We start from the raw sequence: 16,760 nt of genomic DNA on the forward strand, positions 1-16,760 counted from the left end.
TCCCCACTCGTTTCTTACTTAATATTTTTTTCATGTAAAACCCATTGTATATGACTCCTTCACAGATTCATTTGTAACGTGTATCGAAATATTTAGCATTTTGATTAGTCAGCAGAAAAAAGTTAACCAACTCAAACTCTTTTATCAGTAGAATTTGTATTATCAATTGTTGCACATTTCTCATTTCTATAATTCTGTGTCCTAAAAATGGAGTTGATTTAAATACATTGTGTTTGTGCTCCCTCTAATGGTTGCTTTGAACGGCGTGCAGCTCCATTGACTAGATTTGCTTTAATTATGTGATATTGGTCTTTATCTGTTGTTATGCACTCAAACAGCTGATCATAAAGTTGAAGGTTGAAGAAAGTACAGTATAAAAGCGTTGAGTATCACTGTATATAATTAAGTATCTAAACCGCTTCGGACCAAGTAGAGCATGCAAATGACCACAAAAAAGTTATTATTTACACATTATTATTGTTGAGATATTTCAAACTTTGGGTCATGCACTGGAATTGAACAATACATTCTCAAAATATTTTCATTTTCACAAGAATACAGTAGCACAAATACATGATTATACTCATTCCAGTAATGCAGGAAATACTGCAAGATTTGCATAACCTAAAGAGGATATGGGAAGTAAGTACAGCATTTGGAGAATGAATAAAGAATTGGCAAAAGAATAGAATAAAGGGTGAAATATACATTCTCTACCCATTTCTTGTTTGATTGTCGATGCATTTCACCCAGCACATTGAATCCAGATGGAGATGAGGAGAAAGAGCAAGTTAACAACTCAGAGCCTCTTGGGAATTTTGGCTACACATTTGCTAGATCTTGCCATCACCGAGTGTATGGTTGATATACATCTGTCATGCATTATTGGGGGGCTGCCAAAGGTGCTTCTCTGGCTTTAGAAACTATGTCAGGGGTATCCGACAGGAATGATGATCTGATTTGTGTTTCTTTGACTGTTCATTCCATGTTAATTCTCATTTATCCATTCTTTAAAGAAATAATACGTTGTAACATACATTACAATATAAACAAAGCTTAACCGAGTCTGGAAAGGCTTTGACCCTACTTCAAACAAACATTTTCTCCCAATCAGTGAGGATTGTACCGCTGGGGTCAGTGACTGTCTCTGTGTATTAAGAGGAAATTGCTTGATTTACAGTGATTTCAGCACATGTTTCGCAGAGCTGGAGCCTCTCCCAGCTTTCCAGACATTTTTAAGAGGGTTTCTGCGTCGGCCAACTTGATTGGACATAAAATGCTGAGGTGTGTTGGACTAAGGTTTAACCCCCCTTGGGTAATCATCATTATATTACTGCATGTCCAATTTGGGTTCCTCCGAGTGCTTCAAAACAAAGCAGCCAATGCTTTCACACTCGGCTTGAATGCTGCGAGTCCAAGCCTCCGTCCCGAAGAGAATTCCCCCTGAAATCTTTATGGTGGGATAATTTGTTCCACATGCCAGAGCTCACCCACTAAATCACAGGGTCCCGGTAATCAATGCTTCCCTGTCTCATTATGGTGTGTTGTGCTGTCTCAGAGCAGGCTTCTGGAGGATAAATGTCCTCTTAGATACAGACAATTCCTTGAAGTCTAAGTCATGTTCTGGATAGGCATCACCTAGCTGGGTATGCGTCCAATCAGATGCGGTCAGCGAATTGGCCGAGAGATTTACGTTGCAGTTCATTTGCCGAGAGGAAGTTCTTGTTTGCGTTTCTGTTTCTAACTATCTTTGTTGTTCTGTCTCCAAAGCAGAACTCTTTTAACACATCACTCAGATACTGTAATGCTGGAGGAACTCCTTTTCTTCCTCCCCTTTAGTTGATCTGCATAGCTAATGTTTTGGATTATTTTCCCATCTTTTAGGATTTAGCGAAAAGCATAATCACTCTCGCCCTTCAAGTTGATCCAAAGTCGCTTAATGGACTGGATTATATTCCTAAAGACTCAAAGATCTGAGGCAGATGATAGTAAGACCGTTTCCTCTGAAATCTGGAGCTTATTTCTGTGTAAAATGACCACGTGCATGTCAGTTCCGCCAGTCGTGTGTTTCCCAGGAACAGCTACTTCATTCACAGATAATTATACCTTGTTAATCCGTCTGTATGGCTTTCATTTATCTTAAGCCTGCTGAGGTTGTTGTGATTACAACATCTTGATTTGTAAATGTAAATTTCCCGAGGTGCGCCATTTACATGACATAACATTCTTAAGAACGCATTCACTGCGCGAGAAAGCTGTTTGGAAGAGTTGAATATATTTAGGACCAAGGTGTTTGGAAGTGCAGAAGACATATGCGTGAAGTTATAGGATAAAGGCAGAATTAATGAATGTGGTGGGAGTTCTCCCTTCCCTTGAGGGCTCTGTGAGATGAATGGTCTTTGTCCCATTCACAGACTTTGGATGACATCCCTCTTGTTAAAGCATTGTATGGTGATAACTGGAAAGGAAGTCCACTCACTCATTTACGAGACAGAACCAGCATGGAACTAACGGTAAACCCGGCATTAACAAGCATTTTTTCTACAATAGATAAAGCACCGCTTTGTGGCTTGCTGACCCACGGGCGAACTGACTGTCATGGTTATTGTTTCAAAATACACTTTCTCACCGAGTGGGTGACTCGATGACTAGGACCACATCTCCATCAGCTCATAACCACCATTAGTCAAACATTAGTCATGACAACTTCGAGGCGTTGGTATTGAATTGATCATTTTCCTTCGATTTAAACTTTGTACAGCCAACAAAAAAAGTTTAATAAAGTTTTTCAAAACTTATTGTCTTTTATTTTGAATAATTATTTCACTTATTGCTTTTTTTTCACTTCACGTTTTATATATAATTCTATTCTAATTACATTCTATATCGTTTACAAAATCGTATCGCACTTTTATCAAGAAACCACTTTGCGAAACTGTTTAAAACGTATTCAAACGTATTCTTTTTATATTCTGTGGAACATTTGTAATGTAGAAAAGAATATTATTTAAGACCATATTATCTGCCTTTATTCAGTTCTCTTGAAAAAAAAAAAAAAAAATCTGAATATCCCAATTCAACATAAAACAAACAGCGTGCCAGAGACAATGGGTGAAAAGGTGACTTAAATTGTTACTTCTTCCATTCAACTATAAGAAAATGTAATTGCTTAACTTTAAATGATTATCCATAATAGGGTAATATTTCTCATTAAGAGATCCTTCTGGCCCACAAGGAAAGAGATACTTTAGACAAGAGGAGGGCACAGACAGAAGGAAGGGAGGAATAAAACGAAAGAGGCAAAAATGACTTGGAACTGTGTGGGAAGAAGACATGGGAGGAGCTTGCAAAGTATAAACTTGGACGTTTCCAAGCAGTGGAGAGCCTCAGCACGGTAAACGATGCCAAAAGTAAATGAAGAGGATGAATGCACCGTCGCATTAACAGAACATTTGGCGGATATTTTTTAAAGTTCAGTCTTCTGGAACATCTGCGAGACGCCAGCAGCCCAGGAACTGACGCTGGGATCAACTGTTCGGGTGCACTGGAGCTGGACTCGGTGTGGCATGCGTGGATCAAATATTCCTGCATAGTCCAAATACACTCTCTTGAACTAAAAGAAAGAAAGCGAACTTATATCGTAAGATGATCTGCTTATTGTTTTTGTTCCACTGTGCTGCCGGCGTGTTGTCGTCTTCAACCCGTGAGTACATTTATAGCTCTCTCTGTCTCTCTCTCTCTCTCTGTCTGTGTGTGTTACATGTGTTCTTACGTACCTTCTTCATCGAATGGGGTTTGTTTCGGAACTTGACGCGTTGAGTATTTAATTAAAATTAGTCAACAGAATAGAAAGAAAGTTAAAACTCTAACGCAGCGCTAATTAAGTTATTTAAAGCGATAATGAAACAAAATCCTCCTAAGGGTTTTTAATATCCTGCATCTGCAAAACGCAATACATTTATGTATAGGTCAAAAACGTGCCAGGGTTCTTGTAATGTAATGTTGTTGTTTTTTTGATGTTTTTTTTTTTACCTAAACAATGATTTTCCTTTTTATCTAAACGAAACATTTTTTTTATAAACAAATATAATACATTTTTAAAAATATAATAAAACTTAATAGTCCTGACACAGGCATGATGGATTAGATAGACTGTCTCTTTGATATAATTTACTATTTTATAGTTTTCATGTCACATTAAAACAAATTTGGCTAATTACATGTTGGTTGCCCTTGATATCCCAACATTTTAAGATCACTTTTCTTTTTTTTTTTTGCAGTCTCTTGAAAATTACACCGCATTAAGCCCCCAAAATGTCAAAATGATCTAGTTCATTTTTAGCTCAAAAATTTGAAACATGCTCATCACAGAAGGTATTTTTTTACGTGTATTTTTAACACATTTAATCCGAATGCCGCTGACCTGTATGCAAAGTCTTAAGAACACAGCAATCGTTGTTTTATTTACATAGCAGTGCTATTGTTGTAAATTGCCTGGTTTAACAAATGAAACGACTGATGCTATGTATCGGCGCAACGTATTGCACTGTATTGAAAAAGTCTGCTACAGGCTCAATTTCAAAAGGTCACAGCATAATTCATTTAACACGTGGAGGGTTCAGCCTTATGAACCACAACAAAACCCTGACATCACGCTTCTTATGCTTATTTTTGTAATGCGTATGAGACTGAATGAAAAAGTTCACCTCAAATCAACGCTTATCACGGAGACGATGGATTCTGTTCTTAGCTGTTCGTAGTGTTGGTGAAATATACGTGTTTGTGAAAGTTTAATTTACTTTTAATGAATAGCAGAGAACAATGTAACTGGATCAAAGGGCATAATTGCGCCGTAAATAACAAAGAGCTAAATTATTAATAGCTATTGTGAAATACATTTACAATGCAGGCGTTTAGCACATTCCCCTTACGTGACATTCGCAGGTGTTGGTGGAGGGGAAGATTGAGACTAATTACATCTAATTAAGTATTGCCTCATTCACACCCTCGGTGCCAGGCAGGGGATTAAGAAAGTGAAGTGCAATACAGTCGCTGACAGACTACACTTCCCTTTCCTCTAGTTAACATTAAACGCAAAGCGTCAGACTGGCTTTTTCTGGGCCTCAGTGAAATATAAACAGAGTTAAAAGGAAAAAAATGTGTAGACAGAAGTAACCCTTTAAAAGATCATTGCGGTTTAACAACACGGGCCAGGAATGTCCGAAGCGCGGTCCCACTGTTCAGCGTCTCAGCGGTAAGATGTGCAACCAGGCTTTAAAGGCTTTCTCTCGGCGTTGCATTAGTGATGACAGGACTACAGGCTTACCTCATGAGACCTTCTGATCTGAAACCAAATATCTTACTGCTCATTTCCTATTCAGACACCTGCGGTAAATACTTGTAATCGCTCTTGTCATTAAATGGTTTGAAGTTAAATGTTTTCAAATCAGATTTTTTTTTATCAAGACAGTGTGTTGATAAGTAATACGAGTCTGTTTCATTCATGCTGTAAGATAAAATGACTGATTTGTATCATTCCCTTTTGTCGTGGAAAGAATTGTCACCCTTTCTGCTCGATCTGAGTGCGTGTTGAATATGTAATCTCTCTTTTAAGGTTAGTCTATCTATCCATCTTGATGTAATTACATGTAATCACACGGCAGTTCCATCATCGCCTCTATTACTCAATTGTGCTGCACTGACACATTTTTTGAGGAATTCCACATTGTCACATTACAAGAGGAATAATGAACTCCAAAAGGGTTTTTACTGAATTATAATGTGAGTACCTGTTATATTAATTATCTGGGATTGTTCAGTGCAGGGATAGTTTTAAATGTAACAAAATTCAGGCGGCTATCTGGAACACTAAATCATATGAAAATTATATTTAAAGTTTAAACCATGACGAACAATATTGTTTACACTTTTATAGTAATAAAACGTAATACAACAAACTAAAAACAGTATATTTTATTTTCAATCTGTGGCCAAATAATTTTTTAATGAACACGTGTATTTATACACTGACCCTGGTAAAAAAAACAAAAAAAAAAACGATATTGTTTGTATCTTTCACTCACATAACGAAATCATGTCAAACCAGTGTTTAATTTGCATGTATTAAATGTTAAATGTGTGCATTCTGTTGGGGCAAATCATTTTCTTTTAATATACACTTAACAACAGGTCTATTTAAGTGCTGACCTTTGCGAGAATTATTTTTCCACACATTTTCTCACCAAATAAACAATTATTTCTTGTGCATGTATTTATCTATTATGCATTTTATTTATTGTATGTGAATTTATTTAGTAATTTAGTGTAGCTGTCTAATAAGGGGGATAATGTACAGTCGGACGGACCATCTGACTTTACATGTTCCCTTTCATAGTAAATAGATATTATCTCCTTTTGTGATCATCTTGCGTATCCCACATTGCTCTGATTTAGGCTGTCACTATCGACTTTTTTGATGTGTTAGTCATGAGGTCGGTCTGTCTCCTCCTTTAACGTCACATAACGTGATCTCACCCGTATCCAGACAGCCCTTAATAACCGTGCTGCCTCTTTCCAGCTCTAACCTGCTATATCTCGCCCTCCCTCAGAGGTGGCTACAATCTACCCTCAAGACCCGGCCCTTCCAATCGGCTCCAGCCTGACAGCCACATGCTCAGTGAATCCAGACCACGGCGTTCACGCAGGCTCTCTCTACTGGACGCTGAACGGAAAACGTCTTCCCAGCAGCACCTACAGCATTCTGAGCCCCACCGTGCTCAGCGTCACCCTCCCGCGGCTCTCTGGGTCCCGCCAGCGCTCCGGAGACAACCTTGTGTGCCATAACAGCGGGGGTCATGTGCTGGCCGGCTCCTGCATCTATGTTGGCAGTGAGTCCGTCTACCATATTGTTCGTATTTACTCTAGGCTCCTGTACAACTAAAGAGTGTGTTTAATTGACGAATGTGATCGCAGTCCAACTTAAATACAATTCAGTGGATTTTGTGGGCAAGCCTGGAGCCTTGGGGAATATGGGTCAGACGTGGAAGTATTAGACAGCCTTTATGATTTGACCCCCTGCCACTGAGCTGCAGTTGTTGCAGTATTTAATGTTTTCTGCCCATCGGCCAATGAACTCGAGAGTTGTTTAAGCCCCTTAAGATAACTATCTGTTCCACTGTTATGCTTTTAGCACCTGTGTGGTCCATTATAGGCGCTTTCCTCAACTGACGCGTATGACAGAACAAATGTACCGCATTTGTCAAGTTACATGGAATGGTGGCAGTATGGAAAATTACAAACGCAGACCCACACACAAGAGCGAGACAAAGTCAAGGAAGCGAGTGTCTGTCTGGTCATTTGGAAAAAAGATTGAAAGCCAGAAATGGAGAGATGTGGTTATGATAAGTGTGTGTGTGTGTGTGTGTGAAGTGCTGTGTTGACTCAAGCTCTCTATGTCTCTGAGGTCTCCTCTGTAAGGTTTGGTTCATATAATCACAGTCTTACACTTAGACGCAGTGTCTTTTGTTCTCAGCTGAATGGAATCTTGGCCCCATTCCTGAACTTAAATGAGGATGACAGCTGAAGACACTCATCCATTATTGAAAATATTTAAAGTCAACACAAAGTCAGAATTGACCCTATTTACTTTCTTAATGCACGTTCCTCGTCTTATTGTGAATGATTCAACTGCACACATTATTGTAAAAATGGTAGTATTCATAATCTTTTATAAATGTTTCTTTTGTTTTAAAGTAACTACTTATTTTTGTTCTCGGAAATACACAATATATTGTAAAATATTTATACAATAAAAAAAACTTGCACTTATATTACTGGTTCGATTCTTTAGAGACATTTTATATTGCAATTATTTTTTTCATTAACTTGAATGTAAAAAATAGTGGTGAAAGCGTTTCTGTCATTTTGAATCAGTTTAATGTATTCTTGTTTGTAGTATTCATTATTATTATTTTGAGTAATTATACTATATAATATATAATAACAACTGTTTAACTAAAATTCAAATATATTATCATAGTTTAATCGATTTAAGTCACTTCTTTTATTTTTGTAATTCATACACTGTTTTGTGTTGATTTCAAACCAAGCAGCTATTTTTGACAGGTTTTCTGTACTAACTCAGCATTTAAAGCATGTGCCTTTAATGTGATGTGTTATAAGAGGCATGAGTCACTTTGTACTAACTCATATTGACAGCTAAGTGAAAACTCATTGTCCTTGTCTGATTTTTTAGTGCCTCCTGAGAAACCTGTGAATCTTACCTGCTGGTCCAGGAACACTAAAGACCTCACCTGTAGATGGGCCCCTGGGGGCCAGGGGGAAACCTTCATCAAGACAAAATACACACTTAAATATAAGCTCAGGTCAGTGCCACAGGTCATTCACACTCATGTTAATGCCTCTTCCCAAATTCACGCCTTATCTTGTTTGTATATGTCATGTTCTTACATGCCCAATTCACTGGAGGACAGTAGAAGGATGTTTAAGGATGTCTCAAACCAGCCATCTGTGCTAATCCCTCCTGATGGGCAGATGCCATGCACTTTTTTTCCATAGGGGAAATCCTATAAAACCATTTACTTCCATATTTCAGTATCATCTTTGACATTTTATTTATTATTTTTACATGTATTTATAGAATTTTTATAAATAATTGGATTTAATGCCCAGTGAGCAGATGGAATTCAAACCCACACTGAAATTTTCATATCCCCATTCCCAAACCAAAAGCATTTTAATTAAGGAACCATTGCCACATTTGAGACTCTACAGCTTATTCATTGCCTCTATAATTTAAAAGCCTCCATATAGGGAACCTGCAGGCGTATCGCTACAAACGTTATCATTAGGCATCAAAAAATAAACCTTGTTTGCGCACCTGTAGGTGGTACGGACGAGAAAAGGAGTGTGAGGACTATAGCACGGGAGATCCATATACATGCTACATCCCCCGCGACCTCGCCCTCTTCACGCCCTACGAGATTTGGGTGGAGGCCTCCAACCAACTCGGAACCGCAACATCTGACGTCATCTACTTGGATATCTTAGACGTGGGTGAGTGTGCTTGACCTTTGACCCTTTTTTTTAGTTTTAGGGACCAGCCCCAGGTGTTCTCCTCATGGAGGACCATGTGCAACGTGAGAGCGCCACTCCTTGTAAAAACTGGGTGGAGGCGTGACGAATTGCAAGCGGTCCATTGCAGCGTCATCAGTATCCCTTTGCCTCATACAGTATCTACCCACCTACTCACGCATACCTGCAAAGCCTTACAGCCCCCTCCTTTACAGACGAGTGGAATTTTTACGAAGTTTTCCGCTAATCCCAGTACCGTGACCTGCCTGGGGCTACTGTTTAGCAATGTGCCTGGAATAGGGTGAAGTCTGTTTTGTTGAATCCTTAAGATCTTATGTGCTTTGAGTGCAGGCCAAGCTTGCCCGTAATCTCTTCAAACAGACATTTTAAACAACAAACATCTTCATAAAAATGGAATTAGCATTGTTAGGACTTAAATCGGGGGGCATTTGGTCTTGGCAAGACTTTAGAAAATATTTGAAATGAAATTAAAATAGCCTGAACACAAACCGAAGCCCCCATCCTCAAAAAGGAGACGAGAAAGGTTATAAACTTTTACATCCTGCCAGTGTAAATCAGTGTAACTGCACCTGAAGGGGGAGGCAGGGTGATTCTGAATGGAAAAAGCATACGAAGAAGGTGGGTGCTTCTCGAAACATGCCATAGTTATGACACAGACGCCACACCTAGTGCCTCCGCCTCCTTAGCAACAGAGACAATGCTCATCTATGTTGCCAGTTAATTAAACAACAGCTCTGAGATCCAAGCAGACTACAATTAGTTGGGATGTGAAGCACTATCAGCGCTGTATCATTTCATAGCAGCTTGAGCAAAATGGGCAAAGCGGAAAAATACAGAGCAGTTACTCAGCTATAATATCGGGAAGCAGCATATATTTTTATCTCAGTTGAATCGCAAGATCAAAAGTCTCTGGTCTCGGCTTGCACTGATCAGTTGGTGCAAAAAAAAAATGGCAAAAGCGTTTGATTGGCTAGTTTTATAAAAATGACCGGAGTAAGTAAGCCACACAGTTTTTTCCGTAATAACAAACTTGAGGCAATAAACAGTTTTTTGTAATCACTAGACAAAATCACAAGGTTTATGGCATCGCAGATTTGTAGCTGGTGTAGCAACCATAAGACCAGAAACATATTTTAAAATAATCAGTAATTTTATTCTGTGTATTCTGTAGATAGATAGATGAAATGCCTCCTTAAGAAATATGGTTAACACTTTACTTGAAGCCTTTATGTATAATGCATTATAAAAGGTTATTAAAAGTTTTAATGCATTGCAATTATTTGTAAAGTACAGTACATTGTAACATAATCTATTTTAAAAGTTGTAGTGTAATAATGAATTGAAAAATGTTATCATGTATTATCGGTGGTTACAGTTATTAATGAGATACATGTACAATGCATTATAAGGAGCATGAAGAAATAACATCTTTCCACCCACAAATTTTCATATATATACTTATATATATATACTTACATATATATACTACCTTCATGTATAATCATGAAATACTTATATAATCTAGTTAATGCATTAATACTGTATTATACGTGAAGGTTTAAAGTAAAGTTTTACCAAAATATGTCATAATATTTCATATTTAATAAATTAACATTTGTGGGTGTAAAATCTTAATTTCTTGATGTGCACCTTGTAATGCATTGTACAAGCTCATGAATAACTGTAACCACAGTTAATACATTATACAATTTTTCTAAATATTAATGTCATAATATTTCATAATTAATAAGTTAACAATTCAAACTCCAGTTGACCAATCAGACCTTGATGTGAATTTTAGATCTGTACGAAAAGTTGTTCAAATAGTAAGATGCAGAATTTGTAATTTGAATATAATGAAACTGAATTTTCAGTAATGGATGTATTTCCGTTCAGTAAACTCCTTTTCCGTGTCATTCCGATTCAAATTCCAGTTGGAGATTTCAAGAATCGGCTACAATGAGGTCTTTTGTTGCAGCTTCTCCAACCTTGTCACATGTTGTTTGTGTCGTTTCCTCTCAGTGACGACAGACCCTCCGACTGATGTGACCGTGAGCCGAGTGGGCGACCTGGAGGACCAGCTGACTGTGCGCTGGGGGACACCGCCTGCACTAAAAGACTTCCTCTTCCAGGCCAAATACCAGATCAGATACAGACTGGAGGAAAGCAGCGACTGGAAGGTACGGTAGCGCTCACATCATCGGCTCTCTGCCCATTATCCTGATTACCATCACCATCTTCCCACTCCCTCTTGTTTTTGTAATGCGAACTATGTACTCATGCGAGTTAGTGTCCGTTTCCCGTTTTAAAGCATCTGCAGAGTGGCGCGATGATTAATTAGAGCGGTTCGAAAGATAACAGCCATGTTTCAGTAGAATTTGTGTGTTTGTATTACTTGTCCGAAACGTCATTTCCAGCTGCAGCAGAACAGCACATGGTTTCCAGTCCTCTGGCCACGGAAGAGTCCGGCTAAACTTTAGGGCTTCAAATAAACGTAAGCTTTCGCTGTCCCAATTTCGCTCATATGGATCCAATCAGTTGGCAGGTTTCCTTCTGAAGCTGGGCAGAGTTGGGTTACATAATTTTTTCCCCCCTAACCCATCACTGCGCTGTCAGAAGCGCAGTCCTACATAGTTAACAAAGTCAAAATATGACAGTGACCATCAAAAGCACATCACAGAAGACGATCTATTGCTTTTAAAAAGCGTTTAGAGAGCTGTATTATCACCCGGGCCGTTCTCATCCCCGCAGATTGCTTACACAGCCTGTGCGAAAAGAAATAATTACCCAGCGTGCCTGTTACACGGCGACCTGATGATGTTAACATTCTGCCACTCATCACGTTCCAATAGTAATGATGGTCCTCGGATTACGGAGCTGTGCATATTAACCGTGTTTGTAGTTTTTGAAATGTGAGTCTGGAAATGGACTGGAAAGGGACTGATTCGGGGGTCCCGGGATTGTAAATAATTACAGGGGGCCCAGGCCGTTTCAACATTCCTGCATTCGAATCCTATATACCTTTGCTTTAATGCACAGGAAGCACTGAGGCTGGCATGGCCCTGTCTGCATGTCGTTGATGCTGTCTGCCCCCGTGCAATTACTCAATCTGCAATAAGCAATAGATAACAGATTTTCTCTCAGGGTAGTGTTGGTGCTCGTTGTGTATATGTAGAGCCAGAAGGCAGGACAATTATTTATGTGTGTGTGTCCCTGTTATTTACCTCCTGTCTTTGTCTCTGATATATGTTGTATATCCCCTAGGAGCACAAAAGGGGGAAATTTCTTTGTTCTACTTCTTTGTAGATGAGCTTGTGGGAACTTGCTTAAGGATTTTGAAAGTGAATGGCTTTTTTTTTCTTCTTATAGAGAACATTAAATATGCCCGGTAGGGTAACGGTGTGTGTGTGGTATGTAGGTGTTTGATGTAACAGACTGTTTTGGGTGTCTTTCTCTGCAGGTGGTGGATGATGTTGGGAACCAGACTTCCTGCAGGCTCGCAGGGTTGCGGCCAGGCACGGTGTATTTCGTGCAGGTGCGCTGTAATCCGGTTGGGATTCTGGGATCGAGGAAAGCAGGCATTTGGAGTGACTGGAGTCACCCAACTGCAGCCTCGACACCACACAGTGGTAAGAGAAATAGCATTAAACAGATCTTTGCAAAAGAAGGTACTTAGCCGATAACTGTTTTTTGGAAGCTTTTTAAGTACCTTGTAAGTACAATGATATGGGTTTTTTTTGCTTTAGTTTTTTTTTTTTTAGTAAGGTTTCATAACTTCAGTTTACATTTTCAATGATTGGTATAAAGCCAGAATGATGTTCAAAGGCATTTTAAAATGCATGCATGTATATATATATATATATATATATATATATATATATATATATATATATATATATGAACTATATTACATGGTGAAAGTAATGGTTATTTTGATGATTATTATTAAAATCTTAGTTAACTGCGTTAGTGAACAAAGAAAAATACTTCTTAAACATTTTAAATCTTATTGTTATTTTAAACATTTAATTATATCATTATTACAGTCAAAATAACATATTTTATAATATATTTTAACGTGAAATAACAATGAACAGTTATATTTGCTAAGAAGTAAAGTTTAAGGATTGCTTATTGTTAGTTAGACGTTTTTTAATGAATTAACTAAATTTAACTAATGAGATAAAGTGTTACTAGTTAATTGTATAAAAGCGTTATCCAACATTTTTAACATGGCTAAGTTGATTAGACGTTTTATCTTTGTGAAAGATTTATTCATTTAGTAGATTTATTCGTGCAGATTATGAAAGTATAATTATTCAAAACTTGGACTGATCGAAATCACAGCCTAGCAGTCTTGTAGCGTAATGGGCTTCATGTGGGAAACATGAGTTTGATTCCAGCTTGCATTATACACAAATCCCTCCCCATATTATTTCCGGCCTTTTTTAATGTCGGTATGATTAAATATGGCAGAAAGGCCAAAAGCAACATAGAAAATAAATAAATATAACCGGCGACACTAGTTAAGTGGTAGCAGCGATACTCGGATTGAGCTGTTGTCTTCGCTGTCCTTCATCATATTTTCACATTTTGAACGTGTCGTGCAGTCCATCCTATAATCAGATACATATTTTCAAGACGATGCTCAGTCCAGCAGACACCAACTAGCAGATGCAAAGCATTACTTTAGTCATACATCTCCTATTTTGTGGCTTGCCAGAGAGCCACGGGGGAGTGTTGGAGATTTTATTTTTTTTTTCAGAGGATTGTTTCTGAAGATTAACAGATTAACTCCTCTGCACATTAACTCTTCTGGAGCGGCCCACATCTGGAGCTCAGAAACCTGCTGTTTATTTAAAATGGAAAAGGATTTATTTTTACCCCAACTTGTGTTTGGTTGGCTGTGTAAACTGCGGCACGTATCTGTGATAAGCTCGGTGCGTGTAGGATAGGCCGCTTGTCTCCCCTGGATGGACACGTGTTGATTTGTGTCTTTCCCCCCTCAGAGCGGCTGCTGACAGGGTCGTGTGACTCGAAGGTGGGGCAGCAGAACTCCACGTTGCGGCGGGATTTGAAGCAGTTCTTTGGCTGGGTGCGCAAGCACGCCTACGGTTGCAGCGGTATGAGTATCAAACTTTACGATCAGTGGCGGGTCTGGCTGCAGAAATCTCACAAAACCCGCAACCAGGTAGGTAAGGAGCTTTTTTATTCGCATTATGCTTGTTTTCGAACCCAAACCCCATTAATCACCATTTAGGTGTCTGGCTTTCTTCAGCTTCGGTTTCTTCAACTGTTATGCCAGGAATATTTGCTCTCATAACACCGCGAGGCTGGATCCAAGCCCTTGAGTTATTGGAGTTGCCCGGGTTAATTGAATTAAAGCGCTTCTGATGTTATTGTACTGAGTTTCCTGTGTTTTGCTCGGTAACCACAGAAGTAAATAACATGAGGCGACTCATATGATTTCAGGTAACTTTTCATAAACCGTCGTAGTAAATTTAAATAAACTTGAAGAATGAAGTTCTGCACGCCGAATATCATTCAACATATGTGTTCGGTTCTGTCAGATTCCACAGTAATTTTGTTGGGGAAATGACAGGGATTGTCCTTCACTCCAGAGAATATTCTCAGCTTCTTTCATGTGTCCCTGGTGTGTTGCGGTCTGTGTTTTATATGAAAAAAAAAAAAACATGACTCAAATGCATCTGGAAAGTACTGTCTTCGTATTAGATGATCCGCCGGTACGTCATGACAAGACCAACATGAGATAAACCCGTAGCAATTACACTAAGAAGATGTTCCAAATCTCTGAACCGCAAATGTCACTCAGGAACACAAAATCAGTTTTAAATGATGGGTGCAATGAGGGTGCAAAAAAATCTAAATATTGAGAAAATCGCATTTAAAGTTGCAAAAAATAAATTTTTAGCAATGCATTTTACTAATCAAAAATGCGGTTTTGATACATGTACGGTAGGAAATGTACAAATGGGACATGATCTCTACTTAATTTCCTAATGATTTTTTGGCATAAAATCAATCAGTTTGACCCATACAATGTATTTTTGACTATTGCTACAAATACACCCAAGCTACTCACGACCGAAGTCACAAATATGCTTTTTAACTCTAATTTTTTGCCATCGCTCTCCGTGTCGAACTCGTGATCTCGGGTTGTTTTTGAATGGCTATTTGAAGCCTTTCATGTTCTTTGGGCGTTTATCTGATTACTGTAATATTGTCTGCTTTCAGGTTCTTCAAGGAGATAAATCATAGCACGTCGCTCCTGGCAGGCAGAACATTTAACAACAACAGCACACTGTGGAAGAATTCACATTTTCCAGACTGCTGCTTGGCTCAGTGCAAAGTACAGCTGGACTCAAAACAGGATGTTCAAACAACAAAAGGTGACGGGCATTTGGTCCCTGGGACACAGATTCGATTGTGCAGTTAAAATGCCTTATTATACAGGAAAACAAACTGTCTTTGATAATAGCCACCGAGATCACGTGGACTATATCCTCGCAACTCGCTGTCTGCGGAGAGTTCTTGATCGTGTCGGGGAGCATTTAATTAAAGGTCATAATTTGCACATTTACTGATGACTATGCCCGAGCCATGCTTAGCCGACGTGACACATGGTCTGTATGTGGACATGGTCTATATCGCTAACTTTAGCTGACCTGTATGTTAAAGAGGTTCCTCGTGGACAAATGGAAAACGTCTGAACGTTTTTTCAGCCAGCGTTTTGTGTAACTTCAAGAACAACTGGAATAATATTAAGACCATCCAGTTCTACCAAAGGTACCTTTCATGAATGTTTGAGTGACTTCAGCAGTTTACCTAAAAACCTGACTGGCATACCTCACAGAACATCTTGCCTCTTTTTAGTCTCCTGTTTATGTAAGTAATAATGCTGAACATATCAATACATAGAAAAAAGTCCCACTGCAGTCGTAAAGGAGGACCTACAGATGTACGCTATATTCCGGATCAACACTACGACAAAGTTAACATGTTGGAACCCCAGAGTGGACTCAGAAAAATGGCCTTTTAAAGTACGGAGAGGAAGATTTGGCCAACTAATGTTGTTTCTCATGTTTATATATGTGGTGCAGTTACAAAACTGTAACTGTGTTTGTAGCATTGAACTGTTTGAAAATAATTTTATGTATTGAGACATTTTACTGCTTTTATTTTTGTACTGAATTGTATCCGCATATTTAAATTTAAAGTTATGTTTTGACTCTTAAGTTATGTGTAGGTAGATTATATTATTTTTGACTGAATTGTTAAACCCTAATATGTTCATAAAATACTTCTTTAAGAAAAAACATGAACTTTTTTTTGACCAAAAAACACACACACCATCTGTATTTTTGCCTAAAAGCAGGATAAATCCACTCGTTTTCTGGGAATATACACATTATAATTTGAGTTCTTGTAGTTTTAAGCTTTAATATTTTGTTGTTGAATGTATTGTTAAACGAGTAAAAACAATTATGATTAAGGTTTTTGAAAATGAATTAATATCCATTGCTGGTCATTGCTGGCATACAAAATATACGTGTGTGTGTGTGTGTGTACTATGTATATTTATTATGTATATATAAATGCACACACATATACATGTATATATGTAA

At 38.3% G+C, this 16,760-nt stretch overlaps 1 protein-coding gene across 4 annotated transcripts; it reads left to right on the forward strand.

Moving 5' to 3' along the window:
• Positions 1–3,310: 3,310 nt before the first annotated feature.
• Positions 3,311–16,456, forward strand: crlf1a (cytokine receptor-like factor 1a). 4 transcript variants are annotated; one of them, XR_006247815.1, is made up of 9 exons: positions 3,311–3,703; positions 6,609–6,887; positions 8,255–8,384; positions 8,906–9,075; positions 11,137–11,294; positions 12,575–12,743; positions 14,124–14,309; positions 14,393–14,586; positions 15,370–16,453. XR_006247815.1 is itself a non-coding variant. In XM_043224406.1 (8 exons), the coding sequence occupies exons 1-8, from the start codon at positions 3,646–3,648 to the stop codon at positions 14,506–14,508; spliced, it is 1,266 nt and encodes a 421-aa protein (XP_043080341.1). In that variant the 5' UTR covers positions 3,311–3,645; the 3' UTR covers positions 14,509–16,456. The 4 variants fall into 4 exon arrangements, 3 of the variants coding, with proteins under 3 accessions (XP_043080341.1, XP_043080364.1, XP_043080355.1); XM_043224406.1 differs by having other exon boundaries at positions 14,393–16,456; XM_043224429.1 differs by lacking the exon at positions 14,393–14,586 and having other exon boundaries at positions 3,313–3,703; positions 15,370–16,451.
• The last annotated feature ends 304 nt before the right edge of the window (positions 16,457–16,760 follow it).

Source organism: Puntigrus tetrazona, chromosome 2 (genome assembly GCF_018831695.1).
Source record: "Puntigrus tetrazona isolate hp1 chromosome 2, ASM1883169v1, whole genome shotgun sequence".
Taxonomy (NCBI): Eukaryota; Metazoa; Chordata; class Actinopteri; order Cypriniformes; family Cyprinidae; genus Puntigrus; species Puntigrus tetrazona.

Bases quoted from the DNA above. Each gene is read 5' to 3' on its own strand.
- crlf1a (XM_043224406.1), top strand. From the start codon at position 3,646: ATGATCTGCTTATTGTTTTTGTTCCACTGTGCTGCCGGCGTGTTGTCG. The intron at 6,888-8,254 runs GTGAGTCCGTCT...CTGATTTTTTAG, and splicing joins CTCCTGCATCTATGTTGGCA to TGCCTCCTGAGAAACCTGTG. The intron at 14,310-14,392 runs GTAAGGAGCTTT...GGCTTTCTTCAG, and splicing joins CAAAACCCGCAACCAGGTAG to CTTCGGTTTCTTCAACTGTT.